Below are 22377 nucleotides of genomic sequence, written 5' to 3' on the forward strand. Positions count from 1 at the left end.
CGGCCATCGAAAGCCTGAACGGCTGTTGGAGAGTTGGGAGCATTGTGCGCATCATTGTTGGAACTATCGATGAGGCTGAGGGGGAAGATGATGATGACGGAGAGGATCAGTGATGACGGAGAAAGCGCGTGTGTGTATTGGTCCCAACCGACAAAGCGAAATCGAGTGCGGGGCCGGAACAGCGAACTGAACAGTCGTGGGTGAGTGTGTGTGTTCGAGCCAGCTACGTCTCAAGCCATTTGTAATCCACATTTCGCGACTGGAGATCGCAGTGTACTCGATTTCCTCCGATTCGGGTTTTTTTGCGGTTCCAGAGACAGTCAAGTCGCATCGCGCGCGCGCGCGAATTCATCCGCTCTCTTGGTCCGGCCATTTCCGTCTGTGAACTCGACCCGCAAATCGAGTTTGGTGGCACACACGATGTAACACCTGGTTTGATTTTTACTCGCCTTCACAACATCATCAAAGCAGCATGCTGTGAGCGTTGGCTTCTCAGAGACTCATCGTAGCAAGGACACAGAATCACATTCTCACAGTCACTTCATCACACGAGAAGGATAGCCAGGTAATCGTGTAGATTTTTTGGGGGTTGCAGTCAGATGCAGATGTTGGTAAAAAGGGGGGAAAGGGGGAAGAGTATGCGATGAGGAATGAAAATACAAAGAGATGAATGAAGAAGAAGTGCACAACGCTTAGGCGACGGGGGCCTTGATCTTGCGCTGGCCGAGGAAGGCGTCCTTCTCGGCGGGGGTCTGGAAGTTACCCTTACCCATGGTCGACGAGGTCGAGATCCACTTGAGCGAGACGTTCTCGAGAGCACGACGCGAGGTGTGCACCTGGAGCGACTTGCGCAGGGTGAGGACACGCTTCTTGACACCGGGGCACGAGCCCTTGATCATGACAAAGTCGTTCTTGACAAGACCGTAGTGGGGGAAGCCACCGAGGGGAGTGATGGTCTTCTCGGTGGTGTCGAAGTCGGTGGAACCAGAGGTCTTGTCCTCGCCGTTCGAGATGCGGTAGATCTTCTTTCCGATCTCGGTACGGTGGTGGTAACCATCCTGACCGGAACGGGCGACGGTGAACATGACGTTGGCCGGGTGCCAGGCACCGATACAGGCGATCTTACGAAGACCACGGTGGGTCTTGCGTGGCAACTTCTTGGTACCCCAACGGGCGGTAACACCCTCGTAACCGTGACCCTTGGTGACGGCGATCACGTCGACAATCTCGTTCTGCTCGAAGACCGACTTGACGTCGAAGGTCTTCTCGAAGTGCTCCTTGGCAAAGTCGACCTTGTCGGCGACAGAGCCACCGTTGATCTGGACCTCCATAAGGTGCGCCTTCTTCTGCTTGAGGCCGGTCTTGCGAACCTGGGTGTGGGCAAGAACACGGACGACAGTGCAGTACTTCTTGATGCGCTCGAGCTCGCGCGAGATCGAGGCGCCGTTGTTCTCAGAGTGCTTCTTGGCGTAGCGGGTGAAGGCCTTCTTCTTGCTGCGGTACCAGTTCTTGTAGAAGCGACGCTTGACCTCGTCCGAAAGGTGCTCGGCCCAGACGGTGGTGAGCGAACGCAGACCACGGGGGGTCTCGACGTAACCGACAACACCGACGGCGACCATGGGGGGAGTCTCGATGACGGTGACGGCCTCGACGATCTCCTTCTTGTGCATCTTGGAACCGGGACGGTCAAGGTCACGGACAATGTGGGTCATGCCGGCCTTGTAGCCGATCATGGCGGTAAGGTGGACGGGCTTCTTAGGGTCATCCTTGGGGAAACTGTGTGTGGGTGAGGAAAGTGCCAGAGCGACGAGATTGGGTCAGCGACCTGCGGAATGAGTAGTTCGGTAGATTTTGCGATGAGATACTTACGCCTTAACCTTTCCGCGGTGGCGGGCAGCACGCTTGCGGGGAAGGAATCCCAGCGAACCGTGTCGTGGGTGCTCGAACTGTAGGATGCAACAACAAGCGGACAAAGCAGACGACGAAAGATCGAGGTGCAAAGTCGAGAGTGTGCATTGGGAAGAGAGAAAGTGGGAAAAGAAGCGAAAAGCAGGCGAACGCCAGGCTGCATCAGCAAAGCTGTACATCGACCTAAAAGCATTCTAAGAACCTCTCTTCTTCTTCGTTTCCGTCTATTTTGCAGGTGAAAGGGCCGCCGAAGATAGTCGTACTAGCATAAGATCCAAAGCTCGCAGCAATGGACCAAGGACGGTGGCGCTGAACAGGTGGCGATGAGCATAGGTTTGCACGGGGTGCTGTGCTTTTCGGTGCAAAGCTGAGACGATCGGGCTGAAGCATTTAGACCGAGCGCATCGAGTTTCATGTACAACTTGGTGGCGTGAATGGCTCTGAAAGAGAATCATCTGAGCCTCCACGAAGACAATCGAAACCAGCACCGTCTACCTGCTACATTGCCTGCCTGTATCGGCGTTGGTTACCCCGTTCATCCATCGATGCTGTGGCGATCATCTGGTTGCTGTGCGATTGAGCTGCTAGCCAATTGAGTCGATGCTGCTGAACTGGTCTGCTGGCGGCCGCTGAATCTGCAAAAAGAACGGTCGAAGGAGCGAGTGCTGCGAATGTGTTGCCCGGCTACGAATGCGAATACACGGCTTCCTTGCTCTCCGTATCTCCTTTTCCTAGGACGCCGAAGGCCTTTGCTCGCCCTGCGAGGTATGCACCCTCATCCATCATGTCGAGGGGTCCATCTTCAACCCGACCCTACCGATGCTTCCTTCCAGATGCTGCTGATGCTGAGATTGTAGCCGGGCCGCAGCCTCGTCGAGAGTCTTATCGTGTCGGCATGATAATTACCTTGCAGTGGGACATTGTGACCTGAGGTGGATCTTGAGGATGTCGTAGGTAGAGAGGAGAGGTGTATGTGAGACTCGACCGGCCACAAGGCTCAACTCTCGACCGCTTCCTGGCTTGCTGGCTTGCTGGCCCGTTTGTGTGTCTTCGATTGTGTGGCTGCTCACTCGACTATGTCGGCTGCCTCAAACTTCGCACTGTCGTCTTGTCAAAGTTTGCTTCCTGTGTGCCGTCTTCCCTGTCGCTCTCTCACGTCTTCCTTCCAGTGGCCGGCTGGGCTTCTGGCTGCCCCCTGCTATTTCGTGATGTATTCGGTTCTGTGGCTCTACTGCCTCAAATTTCGACGATGTGAGAGATCCACCGTCGCCGTGCTGTGAATTCAATCAAGTCAAATAAGGATGCAATTTGGAAATTTTGAATTTCGAATACAAGTCTCGTGATTGTGTTCCCCCTCGAAAAGATACGTTTCGTTCTGCGTGCGGGTAGCTCGATGAAGCGTGGGAATTTTTCTGAAGTGTGAAGAATAGTACTCGAAGAAATTGTGCTAAGATGTAGAAAGTTCTAGGTCTAACAATGCGCTGAGTGACCGCCGCACTCCTCGACAAAAGCCATCGCTTCCTCACTCTTCGGGCCCGTTTCGATACAGACGACGTTGAGTGGCACAAAATACATTGCCAAAACAGCAAAATGAGCACAACAGACATAGCATAACACAGATCAGAAAAACACGACCGTACGCTCCAGATCCCAGCCCAGCTGCTTGAGACCTTCTGATACGGCCTTCTCCATCGGAGGTGGACCGCACACCAACGCCATCGTGTCCTCCCACTCATCCTCCTTCTCCGGCTTCGCCGGCGGAGGTGGCAAGTGAGTCTTGAGACAATCTGCAGTGATATGACCGCGACCCATGGTCCAGCTAGCCTCGCTCTCGGGAGCACATTTGCTGAGAACGTGCCAGACATGCAGGTTGCCCTTGAGTGCGACTCGCAGACGCTCGAGCTCTTCGCGTATCAGGATGTCTTGTTCGGTTCGATTGCCGTACAAGACCCAGATCTGCATCGGATCCAAGTCGGGGCTGGAAGCGTCGGGAGCGGCGAGTGCTTCGTCGGCGATGGCTTTGAGCGTCGACCAGATCGGTGTGATGCCTGAACCACCAGCGATCATGGCGAGCTTGCGAACGCGACGAACAGCGTTGTTGGGTTTCCATCGGATCTGTTGCTGTCCCAGGTAGGTGAAGGATCCCAGCGGTCCTTTCAGCTCGATCGATAGATCGTCTGATGGAGACGACGTGTCGATCTTCTCGAGAAGCATCGTCATCTTCCCTCCTTCGAACGAAGGCGACGATTGACCATCGCTGGGGAAGTAGACTTTGATCAAGATGTCCAGGAACCCTCGCTGGTCGTTGCCGCTGTACGGTGTGTAGGCTCGTTGAACCGTCTCGATCTCGCCTGTTTGCGCGTTCTTGGCACGAACGCGGACAAAGACGTGCTGGCCCACGGGCAAACCCAGTTCCTGCGTTTCGCTGCCCAGAGCAAAGCGGAAGATTCTGGCATCTGGGGAGATGATCTGCTTGCAGACGAGACGAGTCGGTCGCCACTTTTTGGGATCGAGGTAGGGCTTGCTGACATCGATGACTTCAGCTTCGGTCGCGGCTGCCTGAGGTGCGTCCTGCGTTTCGAGACGACCGAGATGGTAGTCTCGAAGCATCTTCTTGGCGTCCATCGAGTGGATCGCCATGAAGTCTTCGGTGGCATCTTCTCCGGCAACGAGACGGATCGACTGGTCTCCACCCGGATGGTCTTTCAAAAATCCGGTTCCATCGTATACATGACCATGCACAACGAACCACGGCTCTGGACCTTCACCGTCGCCGTGTGCGAGCAGATCAGCAGCGGTGACGATGGTGTCGGCTTTGGACGAATCAATCATGATGGCTTTTTGATCCACTTTGACCACTTTGGCCGCAACTTCCCCGGCATCTTCCTTGGCCTCGACTGCTTTAGCATCACCGAACTGAGGATAGCGAGGGTTGAGACCGGTCTCGTTCATCCTCTGCATCCAACCACCGGCTGCATTACCCGCAAGAGTCGGGTGCTCGAATCGGATCTTGTCGCCCTTCTCGCCTTCGCGGTGAACAGCGACTCGGAACCACCACGAGTTCATCATCGAAGTGGCGTTCCAGTACATGTCTCTCGGCATCGTCGCCAAGCCTTCGTCCAAGGCTCGCACCGAGATCACCTTGACATCCTTGCCTATGATCTCGGCTTGCACGTCTACGTCGAGACGCCAGAAGCACCAAGAAAAGCTCATCTCGGTAGCGCTCAGATCGAGCGTACCAAAGTACTCGTGACCCTGGATCGGATACATTCGATACAGATCTTCGGGATAGTGGATCGAAGCGCACTTCCAGCTGTGTCCGTCGTCGAGCGAGATCTCTACCCTGTGAATGCGTCTTCCGCCGCCAGTGTATGCGTATCCTTCGATAGGGAGCATCTGTGGGCTGGAAGAGGAAGACGATTCTGCGACTTCGAGCAGCTGGTTGTGATCAGGCGAGCAGATGGCAGCGTTGACGTTGAGATCGTTGATGATGTATTTGGGATCGTACCACCAGTGCATCTCGCTTCTGGCTTGGTCGGCGGTAACTTCGGTGGGGAGGACCTTGTTGTCGTGGAAGTGAAGGTGGTGTTGGCTTTCGCGATCAGAAACTTCGATTCTTTCAAGCCATTTGACCATCCTACCACCGATCTGACCAGGCACGACAAGACGCAGAGGATAACCATGGTCGGGAGAGAGGTCTTCGCCGTTGAGCCCCCAAGCAATCAACATTCCTTTGGACCTGTCGAGCGCCCAGTTGAGTCGTTGAGAAGTACCGTACTTGCCCTTGGGCAGCTCGTCAGCACCCTCAAACACGACGTGCCTCGCGCGCCCAGGCACAGCAACGTCGTACGAGGGGAAGGAAGACAGGAGTGGATTCTTGGGCTTGCAGTAGTCAAGGATGTCTGCGAGGTAGACACCCGTGAACAGACCAGTAGAGACACCAGCGGCACCCCAATTGAACCCGAGACCTTTGGCAACCATGTTCTGCTCTTTACGCCTGTTTCCAGCGCAAACAAGTGTGATGGGCAGCGTAACTCTGGGAAATTTCTCCTTGAGATCCTTAATGCTGAGCTCGATTTCGTTTTCCACGAGACCGTGGACCTTGAGTTTCCAGTTCTCAGCCTGCTCTCTGGTCACACGAGGGGTGTCTCCGTGCGAACGTACGTAGAAGAGATTCTGAGGAGTGAGGAAACCCTTGGCGAACAAGTCCGAGAGAGGCGCTTCGACGTTGCAAGGGTGCTTGCCTGTGAGACGGATCATACGCTCGTCGCGTGGAATCCAGTGGTCTGGTGTGTTGGAGTCGGTTGCCAAAGGCTGAAGCGCTTCCGATGCTGGGATGGCAGGCAGCACAGTCTCGTTGTAGTCTTTGCGCGGCTGGAAGGGGTCGACCAAATCTGCAGCCTTTGCCGCCGAGACGGTGGGACTCGATGGCTCTGGTGTAGTGGCCGACGAAGAGTGCGAGGATGCTGGTGACGACGACATCGAGAGGCTCTTGAGGTCATCGCCCCTCTCCGAAGACGCCTTTGAGGATGATGAGCTCGACATTGTGATGGAGCCGACGTGCTTGTGTGAGCTGGGGGACAAGATGGAAGCAATTGGCGTCGTGGTGAAGAGCAAGAGTAAGGTGCGAGCGGCACAGGTGTCGAGAATCAAGAAACGCTAGGGCTTCTTGCCGGATTGCGGGGAAGACGCTAGAGACTGCGAGTAAGTTGGAGGAGGGAGAAGTTGACACCAGCCGCTTACCAGCACAGACTTTTGACACTGACAGAACTGAAGTTGAAAAGCAAGACTTGAGGCTGCTGCTCAATCCGACCTCGATCAACGTGAACGGAACGGCATTAGCCGTCCCTTGGCACACACGAGTCAGTTCGATGATCGCATCACCGGGCTTCACATTGCCAACAATAGGTCCCTGTTCGCCGGCACTCTCACATCCGCGAGTTGCTGCAAGATGCCGAGGAGAGACTTTGAGGCTGCGAAGATCACAGATTAGATGAGGCCAGTGAATTTGCAAAAGACTTTTGCATCGACTCATCGAGGCCATGTCATTGGCTGCTCGGTGATGCGAGCACATAGATTCTGCACGGCAGTGAAATCGTGATAAGGATGCATCGGAGAGCTTGGCTGACGGCGTCGTCTCGGTTGCGGTTTTCTATCACAGAAACTCAGAAACTTTGTGGCATCAACCTGACGCGGCACAGAGATAAGACGGCACTGTCACCCAGAAGTCGACCGGAAAATCCAGGAAATCCATTCGGTAACGCCACGATGCCCCGCTGATAAGGCACAGACGGCCTTCTACACGGGATGCGCGCGCAAATCGAATCAGCCTGCGTATTCAAGCACCTTCTTATCATTCGATCGCTTACTCATGACGCCTGGCCACCATCAGGCTTGCTCAACTTGCGCGAAGTCTGATTGGTGGATGGGATCTTTGTAGCGCACGAGTCGGTCGAGTTCCCTTCCTGCTGCTCGCACTAGGTTAACAGAGAGACGGTGAGTCTGAATTGCCGCCGTGCGGTAATACGAAGCTCAGTCGCAAAGAAAGTCCAGACCCTCTTGGCCTTCTCATCTGACTCGATATCAACTCCTTCGAGCAGTCAACCTTCGAGAGCTGTAGGATACTAGAGACTGTTGCGTGCGATTTCTTGAAAGTGACCATGCGTATATACAGAAAATGGAAGCAAATTTTTATTTTATTATACTTTTTACCAGTCGAGCGCAGACTGTTCTCCGCACGAAGCTTTCGTCTTTTTGAGAGGTGGCGATCCAGGCTTGTTGGGGCTCGAAGGGCTCGTCTCGAGCTTGTCCATGTCAGGGCCCGTGATCTCGACCGAGTGCGACTGACCGCCAGCCAGAGCATCTGACTCCTCGGTGGCACGTCTCAGCATCCACTTGGTCGTCGACAGCACAGCGTCGAGGGCCTCTGTGGGAGGGAGCTTGAGGTAGACCAGATCCTTCTCCTCGTCCATCTTGGACTCGAAGGTCATGATCGAGTAGTCACCGTCGTTGCACTTGCCACCTTCCTCGTCAGCGTTGGCCGAGAGAATGTAGTTTCGCTTGTGCAGAGGACACGAGACGTACTCGCGACCCTTGTCGTCTTCACCCACCAGACCGTCGGCGAGAACAAAGGCGCGGCGATGCGGGCACATGTTCTGTGCGGCGCGGACACCACGGCCAGGGATGTTCCAGACGGCGATCTGAGTGTCGCCGTACTTGATGGTGGCCGACGAGGGGGAGTCCTTTTGAGGGTCAAGGTCGGTGTACTTGCAGACAGGTCGCCATTCCCAGACGGCTTCCTTGGCCACGTCGAGGATGCTGAAGTGAAGCGGACCAGCCTCAACAGGCCAGTCGGCGGGTCGCTGCTGATCACGCTCCGACATCTTCTCGGACACGAGCTGCGTCTCGTCGGTGTTGACGAACTGACGGAAGGCCTTGTGGCGTGCTGGATCGCGCACCACCTTGGTCCACTCGCAGTGGTAGGTGCCAACCAGCACCTCCATCTCCTTCTCGAGGTCGGCGCAGATGCCCAGCTTGTCATTGACAATGACGTCCTTGAGACCCTTGAGACCGCCGGGGAATTTCTCGATCCATCGTGCGGTACGCTCGAGCTTGTCAGCCGAACGGATGTAGAAGAGAATGAATCGGTCCAAGATCTTGATCGCCTCACGTCGCGTGACGTCTTCAGCGATCAGCTCGGCGTGACGAGGCTTGGCACCTCCGTTACCTCCGACAAAGACGTTCCAGCCTTTGGTGGTGGCGATCAGACCAAAGTCCTTGCCCTGAGCTTCGGCACACTCACGGACACAACCAGAGATACCGCCCTTGAACTTGTGCGGGGCTCGGATGCCCTTGTACCTCGTCTCGAGCTCGTGTGCGAGGCCGACCGAGTCACCGACACCGTATCGGCACCAAGTGCTTCCGACGCACGACTTGACTGTTCGCAGCGCCTTACCGTAAGCGTGACCAGACTCGAAGCCTGCATCGACGAGCTTCGTCCAGATAGCGGGAAGATCCTGCTTCTTGGCACCAAACATGTCGATTCGCTGGCCACCGGTGATCTTGGTGTACAGACCGTACTCCTCGGCCACCTCTCCGATCGCCTTGAGACCGGCGGGAGTGATCTCACCGGCAGCCAGACGAGGAACGACCGAGTAAGTACCATCACGTTGCATGTTGGCCAGGTATCGATCGTTGGTGTCCTGAGTCTGACGAAGCTGAGGGTTCATGATCCAGTCATTGTAGAGCGAAGACAAGATGGAACCGACGGCGGGACGGCAGGTCTCGCATCCGAGACTGTCGCCCTTCTTGCCGACGGTGCTCATGACGGTGGTGAAGTCCTTGAGCTTCTTGAACTTGATGATCTGGTAGAGATCCTGTCGGGTGTAGGCAAAGTGACCACAGAGGTGGTTCGACACCTCGACACCGGCCTCCTTGAGCGCCTTGTTGAGGATGCTCGTGCTGAGTGGCATGCATCCACCACAGCCCGTGCCGCACTTGGTCTCGGACTTCATCTCGCCGATGGAGCGAACGCTGCCGTCCTTGACGCAGCGGATGAGATCGCCCTTGGTGACGTTGTGGCAAGAGCAGATCTGAGCTTCGTCGGGAAGATCGTCGCCTTCCTCTTCGCCCTCCTTCTTGGCACCGATGATTAGCTCCGCGGGAGGCTTCTCGATAGGCAATCCCTTGTTACAGAGCGCGACGAGCTTGACATAGTCCTTGACATCACCGACCATCATGCCACCGAGCAGGTGCTTGCCGTCGTTGGTGAAGATGTACTTCTTGTACACATCTGAGAATGGGTCGCGGTAGGTGAGCGCCTTGACCGATTTCTTGATCTCATCGGGTGACATTTCGTCGGATTCGGAGGTCTTGGACCGTCTCGAAGCGGCTTTGCTGCCTGGGAGAGGCTTGCTGATTTTGCCCTGATCGGCGAAAAAGTCTCCGAAGGAAGCGACGTCGACACCCATCAGCTTGAGCTTGGTCGAGACATCGGGCGACTTCATCTTTCGCATGGCGTGATGGGGGCCTTCCGTGAGGTTGAAGGCGAGCACCTCTGCCATCTCGATACCGGGAGCAATGAGACCAAAAGTCTGATCTTCGAAGGAAGCGCACTCTCCGATTGCGTAGACGTTGGGAACGGTGGTGCTCAGCGAGTCGTTGACGGTGAAACCGCCGCCTCTTGCCTTGGTCTCCATGCCTGGAATGGCCTTGGCAAGCTCGTCTCTTGGCGTGATACCAACGGCAAAGACGAGCATGTCAATGTCGAACGGCTCGTCTTCCTCGCCTTCCTTGCCGTACATGAGCATGCCTGTGAGGCGACCCTCGTCATTCCAGATGAGGTCGCGGACACGTGCCTGGAGGAGCACTTCGACGCCCAGATCTCGAACCTTTTGGAGCACCAGGGTTCCGCCCTCTTGATCGAGCTGTCGGGATAGCACCCAGCGGTTACGCTCCACAAGCACCACCTGGTCGACCTCTTCAAGATCAAGCAGCGCTTTGGCAGCTTCGAGACCGAGAAGACCACCACCAATGACACCTGCCTTTCGGATACGACGTCCGATGGTCTTGGGCGCTTCGACAGCGTATCCGATGATGTCATCCAGATCCTTGATGGTGCGGTAGACGAAGCTTCCCTTTGTCTGGTAGAAGCGATCGCGAGTGATGTAAGGTGGCAACGAGGCGTCCGAGCCGGTGGCCAGGATGCACTCGTCGTACTTGATCTCGTTGCCCTTTTCGGTGCGAACGATCTTGTTCTCGGCGTCGATGCCGGTGACTTGATCGGACGTATGGTATGAGAGCTTGCCTTTGGCGTGGGACGAGTACCAGCCGAGTTCGTTGAGGTAGAGCGACTCGATGGAACGATTGGTAAAGTATTGCGTCAGACCGACACGGTTGTAGGCAATGTGAGGCTCCTCTCCGAAGACGACGACTTCCCACTCGTCTCGACCGCCTTGGAGATCGTACTTGAGCAGCTTCTCGACGAATGCGATACCGACCATACCAAGGCCGACAACGCAGGCTCTTTTTCTGTTCTTGGCTGGGAGCGCGAGCTCGGGAGTCGTAGCTCCTGTCGAGCCCGAAGCCGAGCTCCCTGAGCCGGATGCAGTCCAAGCTGCTGTTTCTGTCGGGACTGGCGCCATGTTGCTGAGACTATGTGAAGAGAAGGAGGAGTGAATGAGGATGTGAGGGACTAGGATGCAGGCCCGGGGAGGGGAAAGGTGACTTGTGGCGAATGTCGATGGGGATGACACTGGTGAAAAGGAAAGAGATGACGGGAAGGATTGGTAGCACAAGTGTTGGAGTCGAACAGGGATGAAAGGGTTCGAGAATTGCCAAGCAATACGGTGCGAGTCTGAGAAGCAGGCTTGCTCAGGGCGGATTGCGGTCAATCTGTGTCACACAGCAGAGCGCGGCACTGGAGTTTGCAACTCGAACACATCCTTCCAACACAGATGTGACCGAGACTCTGCTGAACACATGCGACACAGACTGAACTTTTTTGGTCAGCCAATGCGAACTCGCGCATTGTTGGCAAGGCCGGGGACTCGTCTTCGACTAGCCATCGTGTCGGCAAGAAGCGGAGAAAGGTGGCAAGCCACAATCCACTAGCGCGATAGATAAGATCACGCTCGCCCCAGATTCTTCGTGCAAGAATCGTTTGTCGTAAATGCGAATGGCCATCTCTGAGCAGGCCGAATCTCTACCGCACCGCAGAGCGTGACGTGCGCCAAGCTATGAGGATGATGAGAACAATAGCTTGCTTTCGCCTACAGGTACGCTCTATGGACGCGAACTAGTCGGACCCAGGTTTGGATCATCAGGAACTGCGTCAGGTCTTGCTGTTCAGGCGATTTTCCACAAGTCAAAAAGCGCCTCAGACTGAAGATAAGAAGCGACTTCTTCTACTTAGATAGAGATAAGAAAGCCGTTCCTCAGCGGTTCTGCCTCAGTCTGGAGCGCTCGAATATTCAAATTGGTCGTGCATATAGTGATATAATAAACCCTCTCGCCCTTTCAATACGATGCTTGTGATTCGTTCGCTGGGTTCTGGCCTTACCGGTCGTACACCATCAGGACCGGCAAGATAAGGCGGGCTCTCCCCTTTCCCGCTCATCTCTGGGTTCCCGTTTCGCGAACTCGCTCACCGTCGGCTGTGCTGCCTAAGAATGCTGCGCATACAATCTCCGCTTTCACCGCACTGCCTCTAGCGATGTGCCTCTGCGATCTGTCGGTTTCTCGACCATGTGGCGACCTTGGCGGTGCGAAAGTGCGTAGATTTGGCAGGCGGCTTCATCTCTGCAGTGTCCATTGTCCCGGATGAGTAAAGTCGATGGCAAACGCTACTTGCTGTGCAGCGTTCTCTGCTGACAGCTGATGCGAATCGCAGTCTTCCCATGCCATTGAAACGTGGCTCATTGTGATTGGGAAACGGAATCGCTCCCGTAATCGGTGGCAGCAAATCTACCCAGGCGAGCATGCGAGGTGCCGTGCGATGCCTCAGTTGAAACCGCCTCTGTCCAAGGATGCAGACCGAGATATCTCCTGATCTTCTTGAAATCTGATTGGCTCGCTCCAGGTGCTTCCGCTGCGGCATGTCGCAGCTCTGACGTCTCTGACCCGAGCCTCGTCTTCACTCGTGTTTTCGAAAGTCGTTCACGTCTCCTGGCCAACTCTTGGCATGATGTTGTGTCTCTCTGCGAGCTGTGACATGGTTTTGTTCTAACGAGCCCGGCAAGGGAGGAAGGGAGCGGTCGGAGATTCGACCAGGCTTTCAGCGACTTGATCAGATCAGAAGTTCACTGAGACAATCTTATACTGTGAGACCGCCGAAACACAAGCAAGCAAGCACTGCCGTCTTATCTCCCTGCATTTCGTCGCTCGTAGGCGGCACTCATGCGACCTCTCACTTTGTCGCTCTTTCGTGTGTCAGTTTGCAATCACATCTGCGATTATCTCTGACCTCTCATGGTCTGGACCTTTCTTCTCATTGGCTCTCCCATCGCTCAGCCCGTCGGCGTTTGTAAGCGCTTTTGGAAGGCCGAGCGGAGTCAGTGTGTCTCTTCATCTTATCTATGACCTCCTTGGCGCTCCGCACACTGATCGAAGATCGAAGCGAAGATTCGCACGGCTCGGAGCCCCTCAATCAGATTGCGTTGACTTGGTCGTTCTTCCCGTGCACCGCAAGAAGTCAGGAGCCTTCCTGCCTCAAGCCAGATAGACGCACTGTAGCACTCCCTGCTCCGTTGCCGTGGCCACGCGCGCGAATCTTCTTCCTCTTCTTCGCCGGCGCAGTATATAGAAGCAACATCGCTTCCGTCGCCATATCGTTCCTCACGACTTCTCCTCACCCTCCTCCCATAAGGCAGATATTCCACTGCTTCAGCGCAAAACCTTCACTTGTCATCCCTTAGACAGTGTCATATACCAAAAATGCGCTCCAACACAAACAGCCTCAGCAACTCGGATGAGTCCAAGGCTGACCTCGAGATCCACGAGGCCATCGCCAACGATCAGCATCCTGGTATGGCTTCCATGGTCCGTCCCGGCACAAACACCGGTGGCCTCGTCACCTCGGAAGAGTACATGACCGAGGATGAGAAGAAGACCAAGGACATGCAGGACTTTGGTCACTACAAGTTCCAGTGGTCTTCGCTCTGGCGTCCCGCCGTCATCAACCCCATGAACGGCAAGTCGCACACTTTCCCGATCCTCCGTATCTGGGATGCCTACTCGATCGCCTTCTGGCTGGCGACGCTCGGTTTCTTTGTGGCCTTCCTCAGTTGGTTCGCCTTCTCGCCCCTCGTTCCCGAGGCCGTCAAGGTCGACCTCAAACTCTCGTCCGTTCAGGTGACACACTCCAACATGGCCTCGCTCGGTGGTACTGCCATCGTGCGTCTCATCGCCGGTCCCGCTTGCGACCGCTTCGGTCCCCGAAAGGTCATGGCCACTCTCCTCATCATCGGTGCCATCCCTTCGGGTCTTGCTGCCCTCGTTCACTCCGCCAGCGGTCTCTACGCCGTCCGATTCTTCATCAGTATCCTCGGCGCCACTTTCGTCTGCTGTCAGGCTTGGTGCTCCACCTTCTTCGACAAGTCGGTCGTCGGAACCGCCAACGCCTTCTCCGGTGGTTGGGGTAACATGGGTGGTGGTGTCACCATCGCTGCCATGATCGGTCTCTTTGAACGCTACCGCGCTGCCGGCTACTCGGCTCACCTTTCTTGGCGTCTATGCTTCCCCACGCTCCCTGTGCCATGCCTTCTCTTTGTCGCTGGTATGATCCTGCTCCTCGGTAAGGATCACCCTGCTGGCAAGTGGAGCCAACGTCACCAGTTCAGCGGTACTGCCGTCGCCATCGCTCAGGGCGAGAAGGTCGAGCTCGACGCTTCGGAGCGGGCAGAGTACGAACGCCGCGCTGCCGACAACGAGAAGGGACCTGCCAAGCTCGCTCACTTCCGCGAACAGGACCCTGCCGACGCTGGCAAGCACGTCGCCACTGTCGACACTGCGCAGGCGGAACCCATGACCTTTAAGCGCTTGATGGTCATCCTCCAGGACCCTCGTGTTTGGATGTGCTTCATGTGCTACTTGCTCACCTTCGGTCTCGAGACTGCCATGGACGCCGCTCTTCCCGGTCTCATCACCACGCTCTTCCAGTCCCGAACCTTCACCGCCATCGACGCTGCCTACGCCGCTTCGATGTACGGCCTGCTCAACTTGTACGCACGTCCTCTCGGCGGTATCGTCTCGGACGTCCTCTACTCCAGGTACGGTCTTCGCGGCCGTGTCATCTGGCTGCTCTGCACCGCTTTCTCCCAAGGTATCGCCATGATCGGTCTGGGTTTCTACTGCAACCACAACCCAACCCTCAGCGGCGTTTTGGCTTTCATCTTCTTCATCGGTACCACTGGTTTCCTCGCCAACGGTGCTAACTACGGTATCCCCGCCATCATCTGCCCCTCGGCTATCGGCACTGTCTCTGGTCTCGTCGGTGCTGCAGGTAACATCGGCGGTCTGCTCTACCTCGGTATCTTCCTCGCTGTCCCTGGTGCAAGGCCCAGGAGGACCCTCGGCACCAAGTTCTGGATCGCGGGCGTCGTCAACGCAGGTGCTGTCCTGCCCTTCTTTGCCGTCTTGCTCCCCGGCAAGTACGGTGTCTAAGCTTGTATTGTTTAGGATCCATTGTAAATGTAGATAGAATTTCACGACTTGCAAGGTATACTCGTCACTTAAACCAAATCGGCCTATCGTTCACCGTGCGCGACAACGAGCAACCTTTTGAGAAACCTCTGAGCTCTCACCCACACTGAACACAAAACGTCTTCGAGAGTCAAGCCTTTTGATTGAGAGAAATACGAGACAGAGATGCACGTCGTGAAGAACAAACCCGAAACATTGGAAAGGGGGGAACGGGAATCTCTTCTTAGAAAGCGGTCGACAGACCTGGAACTCGTAAAGCCATAGAGTCCAAACCAGCAGACGGCTTCCACACAGAGAAAAGACCGTCGTATGTACAACGTGAGATGAGATGAGGGAGGGTGCTTTCGAGAAGACTTAGGCAGTAGCAGCGACCTTTGTCTTCTCAGCACCGGTGGTACCCTGGATGGGCAGGAACTCACGCTTCTTGATCGAGCCTGCCCATGGCAGACGGGTGTTGCCCATCAAGTCACGGTCGACCTGAGCAGCGCAAGCACGGCCCTCCTGGATACCCCAAACGATAAGCGACTGTCCACGTCGGCAATCACCGGCGGTGTAGACGCGCTCAACGTTGGTCTTGTAAGGCGACTTGCCCTTCTGGTCGTCAGCCTTGATGTTGGATCGGCCATCCTGCTCGAGGCCGAGCGCGGTGACGGCGTCGTTCTCGGGTCCGAGGAAACCGAGCGAGAGCAAGCAGAGGTCGCATGGCCATCGCTTCTCCGATCCGGGGATCTTGTTCATCTGCCACTTGCCAGATGCGTCGAGCTCCCAGTTGACCTTGATGGTGTTGAGCGCAACGAGCTTGCCCTCGGCATCCTTCTCGAACGAGGTGGTCGAGATGCAGTACTCGCGAGGGTCCGAACCCCACTGGGCAGCGACCTCGGCGTGACCGTAGTCCACCTTGAACACACGAGGGAACTGAGGCCATGGGTTGCCCTTGGCGCGCTCGTTGGGTGGCTGAGGAAGCAGCTCGAAGTTGACGATGCTCTTGGCACCGTGACGCAGAGCGGTAGCCTGAGCGTCACAACCAGTGTCACCACCACCGATGACGATGACGTCCTTGCCCTTGGCACTGAGGTAGTGGCCATCCTGGAGACCAGAGTCGAGGAGCGACTTGGTGTTGGGAGCAAGGAAGTCCATGGCAAAGTGGACACCGTCGGCTTCACGGCCGGGCACCTTGAGGTCACGAGGCCAAGTGGCACCGACGGCGTAGACGATGGCGTCGTTCTGGGCATGGAGCTGCTTGGGGTCAACGTCGCGGCCAACGTGAGTGCTGGTGACAAAGTTGACACCCTCAGCGGCCATGAGGTCGACACGGCGCTGAACAACACCCTTGTCGAGCTTCATGTTAGGGATACCATACATGAGAAGACCACCGATTCGGTCGGCACGCTCGTAGACGGTGACCGAGTGACCAGCCTTGTTGAGCTGGTCGGCAGTAGCGAGACCAGCGGGACCGGAACCGATAATGGCGACGGTCCTGCCGGTGCGAGTCTTTGGTGGGCGAGGGACCATCCAGCCCTCCTCGAAACCCTTGTCGATGATGGCGCACTCGACCGACTTGATGCCGACGGGCTGCTCGGTGATACCGAGCACACAGGCGCCCTCGCAAGGAGCGGGGCAGACACGACCAGTGAACTCGGGGAAGTTGTTGGTCATGAGGAGACGGTTGAGCGCATCCTCCCACTGTCCCTTGAAGACGAGGTCGTTCCACTTGGGGATGATGTTGGAGATGGGGCAACCGGTATCGGCCTGGCAGAAAGGAACACCGCAGTCCATGCAACGAGCGGTCTGGTACTTGAGCTCGGCCTCGGTGAGACGGACGGAGAGCTCCTTGTAGTCCTTGACACGCTTGGTGGGGTTGCGGTAGTGCTCGCCGAGACGCTTGTACTTCATGAAACCGCGGGTCTTGTCGAGCTTGTTGAGCCTCGACTTGGCGGTCTCGTCATCAACCATCGAGTCCTCGACGTCAACAACGGATGGCTCGACGGGCTTGGCGGCGGGGATCTCGCGAACACCGTCGGCAGCGTTGTCCTTCGGGTTGTCCTCCTGAGCCAGGATCTCAACCTGACTGCCGTGGCGCGAAAGAGTGCCGAGCAGGTCGACGTGGCTCGAGCGCTTCTTCTCGGCCGCGGCCTTGGCGGCCTCCTCTTCGAGCACGCGCTTGTAGTCAAGCGGCATGACTCGAACGAAGCGAGGAAGGATGTGGTGGAACTCGTGCAGAACGTGATCAGCCACGGTGGAGCCCGTATAGTGGCGGTGGTTCTCGATCAGGTTGCGAAGCTCGGCAATCTCCTTGGGATCCTTGACGGGACCCAGCTCCACCATCTCGATGTTGCACTTGGTGTGGAAATCACGGTTCATATCGAGAACGTAGGCAATTCCTCCTGACATTCCGGCCGCGCAATTGCGGCCAGTAGGTCCCAGGATGACTACACGACCTCCTGTCATGTACTCCAGGGCGTGGTCACCGACACCCTCAACAACAGCATGGGCACCGGAGTTGCGAACAGCGAAACGTTCGGCGGCGATACCTCGGAAGTAAGCGTGGCCCGTAGTCGCGCCGTACAAACAGGTGTTACCCACAATGATGTTCTCCTCAGCCTTGAAGGGAGAGTTCTTCGGAGGGTACACGATGAGACGTCCTCCACTCATGCCCTTACCAGCATAGTCATTCGCGTCTCCCTCAAGCTCGATGGTGACACCAGGAGCCAGGAAAGCTCCCAACGACTGACCGGCAGAACCCTTGGCGTTGATGTGGATGGTGTCGCGAGGCAGACCCTCCTCACCGTACAGCTTCGATACACGGTACGAGAGCGTGGTACCAAGAGCTCGATCCGTGTTGACAACGTCACATTCGATCTGAACGGGCAGGCCCTGGGTGAGAGCGGGCTCGGCCTCATCGATGAACTTGTTGTCAAGACGGACGTAGAGCTTGTGGTCCTGCTGGCGGACCTTGTAGGTGGCCGCACCAGGTCGCATCTCGTGAGCGGGCTTCAGAAGAGCGCTGAGGTCGAGCTTGGCAGTCTTGGGGGTGCGCAGGCTGTCGTCAACCTTGAGGAGGTCGGATCGACCAACCATCTCGTTGATGGTACGGAGACCGAGCTTGGCCATGATGGAACGGAGCTCCTCGGCGAGGTAATAGAAGAAGTTGATCACAGCCTCGGGCTGACCGGCAAACTTCTCGCGAAGCTCGGGATCCTGGGTCGCAATGCCGACAGGGCAGGTGTTCAGGTCTGCAGCAATGCGAAGAAGAAAGGACATCGACAAGAGAGAAAATGGAGAGAAGATTTGGTGTCAGTACGAGGTATGGTGGCGACGGGGGTGCGGATTTTGATACGTACGACATTTGCGCTGGAAAATAGCAAATAAAAATAAATAAATAAAATAAAAATAGAAATCGCGAGACGAGTCAGTACTTTGATATCATCGTTTTGATGGCGAACAACACCTTTCCTGACTGGAAAGATGATGCTGTCGGGAGCAAATCTATAATCACCATCATGATGCAGCCTAGGGCGATCAAAGGAGTAGTGGCGAAGCCGAACTCTTCGGCGCCGAGGAGACATGCGATCGCAGTATCTCTGCCAGTTCTAATCTGACCGTCGGTCTGGACGGTGACACGGCCACGGAGATCGTTGAGGACGAGCGTCTGGTGGGTCTCGGCGAGACCGAGCTCCCAAGGAAGACCGGCGTACTTGATACCGGTCCATCGGGAGGCACCGGTACCACCGTCGTGACCCGAGACGAGGATGTGGTCGGCCTTGGCCTTGGCGACACCGGATGCGACGATGCCGACACCGACCTCGGAGACAAGCTTGACACTGACGCGTGCACGGGGGTTGGCGCACTTGAGGTCGTAGATGAGCTGCTTCAGGTCCTCGATCGAGTAAATGTCGTGGTGAGGAGGAGGCGAAATGAGACCGACACCGGCGGTCGAGTGACGCGTACGAGCGATCGAAGGCGAGACCTTGTGACCGGGCAGCTCACCACCCTCACCGGGCTTGGCACCCTGAGCCATCTTGATCTGCAGCTCGTCCGAGTCGGCGAGATAGTTGCTCGTGACACCGAAACGACCCGAGGCGATCTGCTTGATCTTGGATCGGAGCGAGTCGCCGTTGGGCAGAGGAATAGATCGCTCGGCGTCCTCACCGCCTTCGCCGGTGTTGGACTTACCGCCGAGACGGTTCATGGCAATGGCGAGAGCCGAGTGGGCCTCCATCGAGATGGAACCGTACGACATGGCACCGGTGCAGAATCGCTGGACAATCTCGGTCCAGGGCTCGACCTGGTCGATGGGGACAGGACGCGACTTCGTAAAGTCAAAGTCGAGCATGCCACGCAGCGAGGTGGCTTTGACGGCATTGTGCGAAGCCTTGGAATAGGAATCCCAGGCAGCCTGATTACGCTCACGAGCGGCGTCCTGAAGGTGGGCGATGGCCATGGGGTCGTTGATGTGAGCCTCACCACCGTCACGGTAGTGGTACTCACCAGACTCGGGGAGACCGGGGATCGAGATGGTGTCGCGCGAGGGGTAACCGCGGTCGTGGAACTCGAGCGCGTCCATGGCGAGCAAGGTAAAGTCGGAACCCGAGACACGCGAAGCGGTACCGACGAAGCAGCGGTCGATGACGTCGCTGGCAAGACCGAGGGCCTCGAAGATCTGAGCGCCCTTGTACGAGGCGAGCGTCGAGATACCCATCTTGGACATGACCTTGAGGATACCGTTGTCGACGGCGTGGGTCCAGTTCTCAATGAGCTGGTTGGCGCTGAGGTCGGCCTTGACGAGACCCTCACGGGCGACCTTGAGGATGGCCTCCATAGCGAGCCAGGGGCAGATGGCATCGGCACCGTAACCGAGGAGGACACACATGTGGTGAACCTCACGGGCCTCAGCGGACTCGACCATGAGGGCGATGCGGCTACGCTCCTTGTTACGGATCAGGTGGTGGTGGACGCCACCAACGGCGATGAGCGAGGAGATGGCGACTCGGTCGGCACCGATGGCACGGTCGGAAAGGACAACGACACGGTAGCCGTCGCGAATGGCCTGCGAGGTCTCGGAGCAGATGCGGTCGAGGGTGCGCTCGTAGCCGATGATGCCCTCGCCCTTGTCGTAGGTGATGTCGATGGTCTTGGCGGTCCAGTCAGAGTGGACTGTGTCGATCTGCTTAATGGCGTTGAGCTGGTCGATGCTGAGGATGGGCGAAGGCAGCAGTAGACGGTGGCACTGCTCGGGCTTCATCTCGAGCATGTTGCCCTCGGGACCGACGTACTGCTCGAGCGACATGACGATCGACTCTCGGATAGGGTCGATGGGAGGGTTGGTGACCTGGGCGAAGAGCTGGCGGAAGTAGTCGTAGATGACACGAGGAGCGGTCGAGATACAGGCGAGCGGAGCATCGTTACCCATGGAACCGAGCGCCTCCTTTCCGTCAGCAACCATGGGAAGCATGAGAAGGTTGATCTGCTCGGCCGTGTAACCAAAGGCAAGGAGCTTGGGGTCGGTGCTGAGACGCTCCTCGTCGAGGACGGGGGCGATGGCGTTGCTGGTGTTGCGACGAACAGTGTCGACAATCTCGGGCAGGCGGAGCAGCTGGTTCTCAATCCAAGCGGCAAAGTCGGCGCGCTGAGCGGTGCTCATCTTGAGCTCACGGTCCTCGACGACGCGACCCTCGACAGTGTCGACAAGGAGCATCTTACCGGGCTGAAGACGGCCCTTGGCAATAACGGTCTTGGGATCGATGGTGACGGTGCCGACTTCGGAGGCGCAGATCATGATGTCTTCGTCAGTGATGTAGTATCGGCAAGGTCGGAGACCGTTTCGGTCCAGGTTGGCACCACAGTAGCGACCGTCGGCGAAAGTGAAGAGCGCAGGACCGTCCCATGGCTCCATGAGACAGGCAGCCCACTGGTAGAAGGCGACCTTCTCAGGCTCCATGTGCTGGGCCGAGCCCTGCCAAGCCTCGGGAATCATCATCATGACTGCCTGAGGAAGGGTGAGCACCTTGTTGATGACGAGAAGCTCGAGCACATTGTCGAAAGCAGCCGAGTCAGATCCACCGCCCTCGATGATGGGGTAGAGGAGGTCGAGCTCGTCGCCAAAGGTCTCGGACTTGAGGAGACCCTCGCGAGCACGCATCCAGTTCTTGTTACCGCGGATGGTGTTGATCTCACCGTTGTGCGCAGCCCATCGCATGGGCTGAGCACGGTCCCAGGAAGGGAAGGTGTTGGTGGAGAAACGCGAGTGGACGAGGGCAAAGTGCGAGGCGTAGTGGACGTTGTTGAGGTCGTAGTAGTAGTTGTACACCTGGACGGGGCTGAGCTGACCCTTGTAGATGATGTTGGTGGGGCTGAGCGAGCAGATGTAGAACCAGTTCTGGAGACCGATGGTGTGTGTGGCGTGCTTGCGCAGAACGTAGAGCTGACGTCCAAAGTACTGCTCGTCGAAAGCCTTGGAGGTCTCGGCAGGAGTGGTGCCGGAGCCGTAGTGGTCCTTGAGGACGACGAAAGGCTGCATGATCTTGGGCTCCTTGCTCTTGGAGGCAGGGCCAAGGATCGAGTTGTCGACAGGGACGTCACGCCATCCGAGGACACGAAGGCCGAGCTTGTCTGCGATGCCGGTGAAGGTCTCGACGTGCTCGGCACGGGCCTTGTCGTCCTTGGGGTTGAAGAACAAGTTACCGACGGCGTACTGACCCTGAGCGGGGAGCTTGACGCCAAGGTCGCGCTCGGTCTCGCGGCGGAAGAAGGTGTCTGGAATGCCGGTCATGACACCGGCACCGTCACCGTCACGGGCGTCGGCACCGACGGCACCACGGTGGGTCATGTTGCAGAGGAGGAAGCGCGCATCGGAGACGATCTTGTGAGCGGGCTTGCCCTTGATCTGGCACATGAAACCAACACCGCAGGCATCCTTCTCGTTGTCGGGGTCGTAGAGACCCTGGGCAGCGGGCAAGGAGCCGGCCCAAAAGTCGGTGGAGCGCTCTACTTCATCGAAGCCGCTGACCTCGAGAGAGTCGGAAGCAATGGCCTCCTCGTGGACGGGAGCTTGCTCGGCGTTGAGCTTCTCAACGAAACGAACCTGGCGGGTGTTGTCGTTGGCGGTGGCGACGGGAGCCATAACAGGCGACTCGAGTCGAAGGTGGGTTGGTAAAGTCGTTGGGCGATGGATAAAGCTTCGGCGGGACGAAGCTTGAATGTGGATGCGAGGCGAGGCGAACGGCTTAAATTCGCTCAGGGTGTGTGTGCGTTGCTGTGGTGTGTTGCAGA

The 22377-nt window shown here is 56.9% G+C and overlaps 6 protein-coding genes across 6 annotated transcripts; 1 reads left to right on the top strand and 5 right to left on the bottom strand.

Annotated features, from left to right (window-relative positions):
- Positions 1 to 692: 692 nt before the first annotated feature.
- Positions 693 to 1733, bottom strand: PHSY_000836 (60S ribosomal protein; the record flags this gene model as incomplete). Its single annotated transcript, XM_012331469.1, has 1 exon — positions 693 to 1733. The coding sequence occupies one exon, from the start codon at positions 1731 to 1733 to the stop codon at positions 693 to 695; it is 1041 nt and encodes a 346-aa protein (XP_012186859.1).
- A 1795-nt stretch (positions 1734 to 3528) lies between these two features.
- On the bottom strand, positions 3529 to 6453 carry PHSY_000837 (nitrate reductase; the record flags this gene model as incomplete). Its single annotated transcript, XM_012331470.1, has 1 exon — positions 3529 to 6453. One exon carries the CDS (start codon positions 6451 to 6453, stop codon positions 3529 to 3531), a length of 2925 nt encoding a protein of 974 aa, XP_012186860.1.
- Positions 6454 to 7616: 1163 nt separating this feature from the next.
- PHSY_000838 (hypothetical protein) lies at positions 7617 to 11982 on the bottom strand (the record flags this gene model as incomplete). The annotated part of the gene is made up of 2 exons (XM_012331471.1): positions 7617 to 11061; positions 11969 to 11982. 2 exons carry the CDS (start codon positions 11980 to 11982, stop codon positions 7617 to 7619), a joined length of 3459 nt encoding a protein of 1152 aa, XP_012186861.1.
- A 1359-nt stretch (positions 11983 to 13341) lies between these two features.
- PHSY_000839 (hypothetical protein) lies at positions 13342 to 15069 on the top strand (the record flags this gene model as incomplete). The annotated part of the gene is made up of 1 exon (XM_012331472.1): positions 13342 to 15069. One exon carries the CDS (start codon positions 13342 to 13344, stop codon positions 15067 to 15069), a length of 1728 nt encoding a protein of 575 aa, XP_012186862.1.
- A 393-nt stretch (positions 15070 to 15462) lies between these two features.
- PHSY_000840 (hypothetical protein) lies at positions 15463 to 18369 on the bottom strand (the record flags this gene model as incomplete). The annotated part of the gene is made up of 1 exon (XM_012331473.1): positions 15463 to 18369. One exon carries the CDS (start codon positions 18367 to 18369, stop codon positions 15463 to 15465), a length of 2907 nt encoding a protein of 968 aa, XP_012186863.1.
- Positions 18370 to 18517: 148 nt separating this feature from the next.
- On the bottom strand, positions 18518 to 22228 carry PHSY_000841 (glutamate synthase; the record flags this gene model as incomplete). Its single annotated transcript, XM_012331474.1, has 1 exon — positions 18518 to 22228. One exon carries the CDS (start codon positions 22226 to 22228, stop codon positions 18518 to 18520), a length of 3711 nt encoding a protein of 1236 aa, XP_012186864.1.
- Between the last annotated feature and the right edge of the window lie 149 nt (positions 22229 to 22377).

This window comes from Pseudozyma hubeiensis (genome assembly GCF_000403515.1).
Source record: "Pseudozyma hubeiensis SY62 DNA, scaffold: PHS11, whole genome shotgun sequence".
In the NCBI taxonomy this organism is placed as follows: Eukaryota; Fungi; Basidiomycota; class Ustilaginomycetes; order Ustilaginales; family Ustilaginaceae; genus Pseudozyma; species Pseudozyma hubeiensis.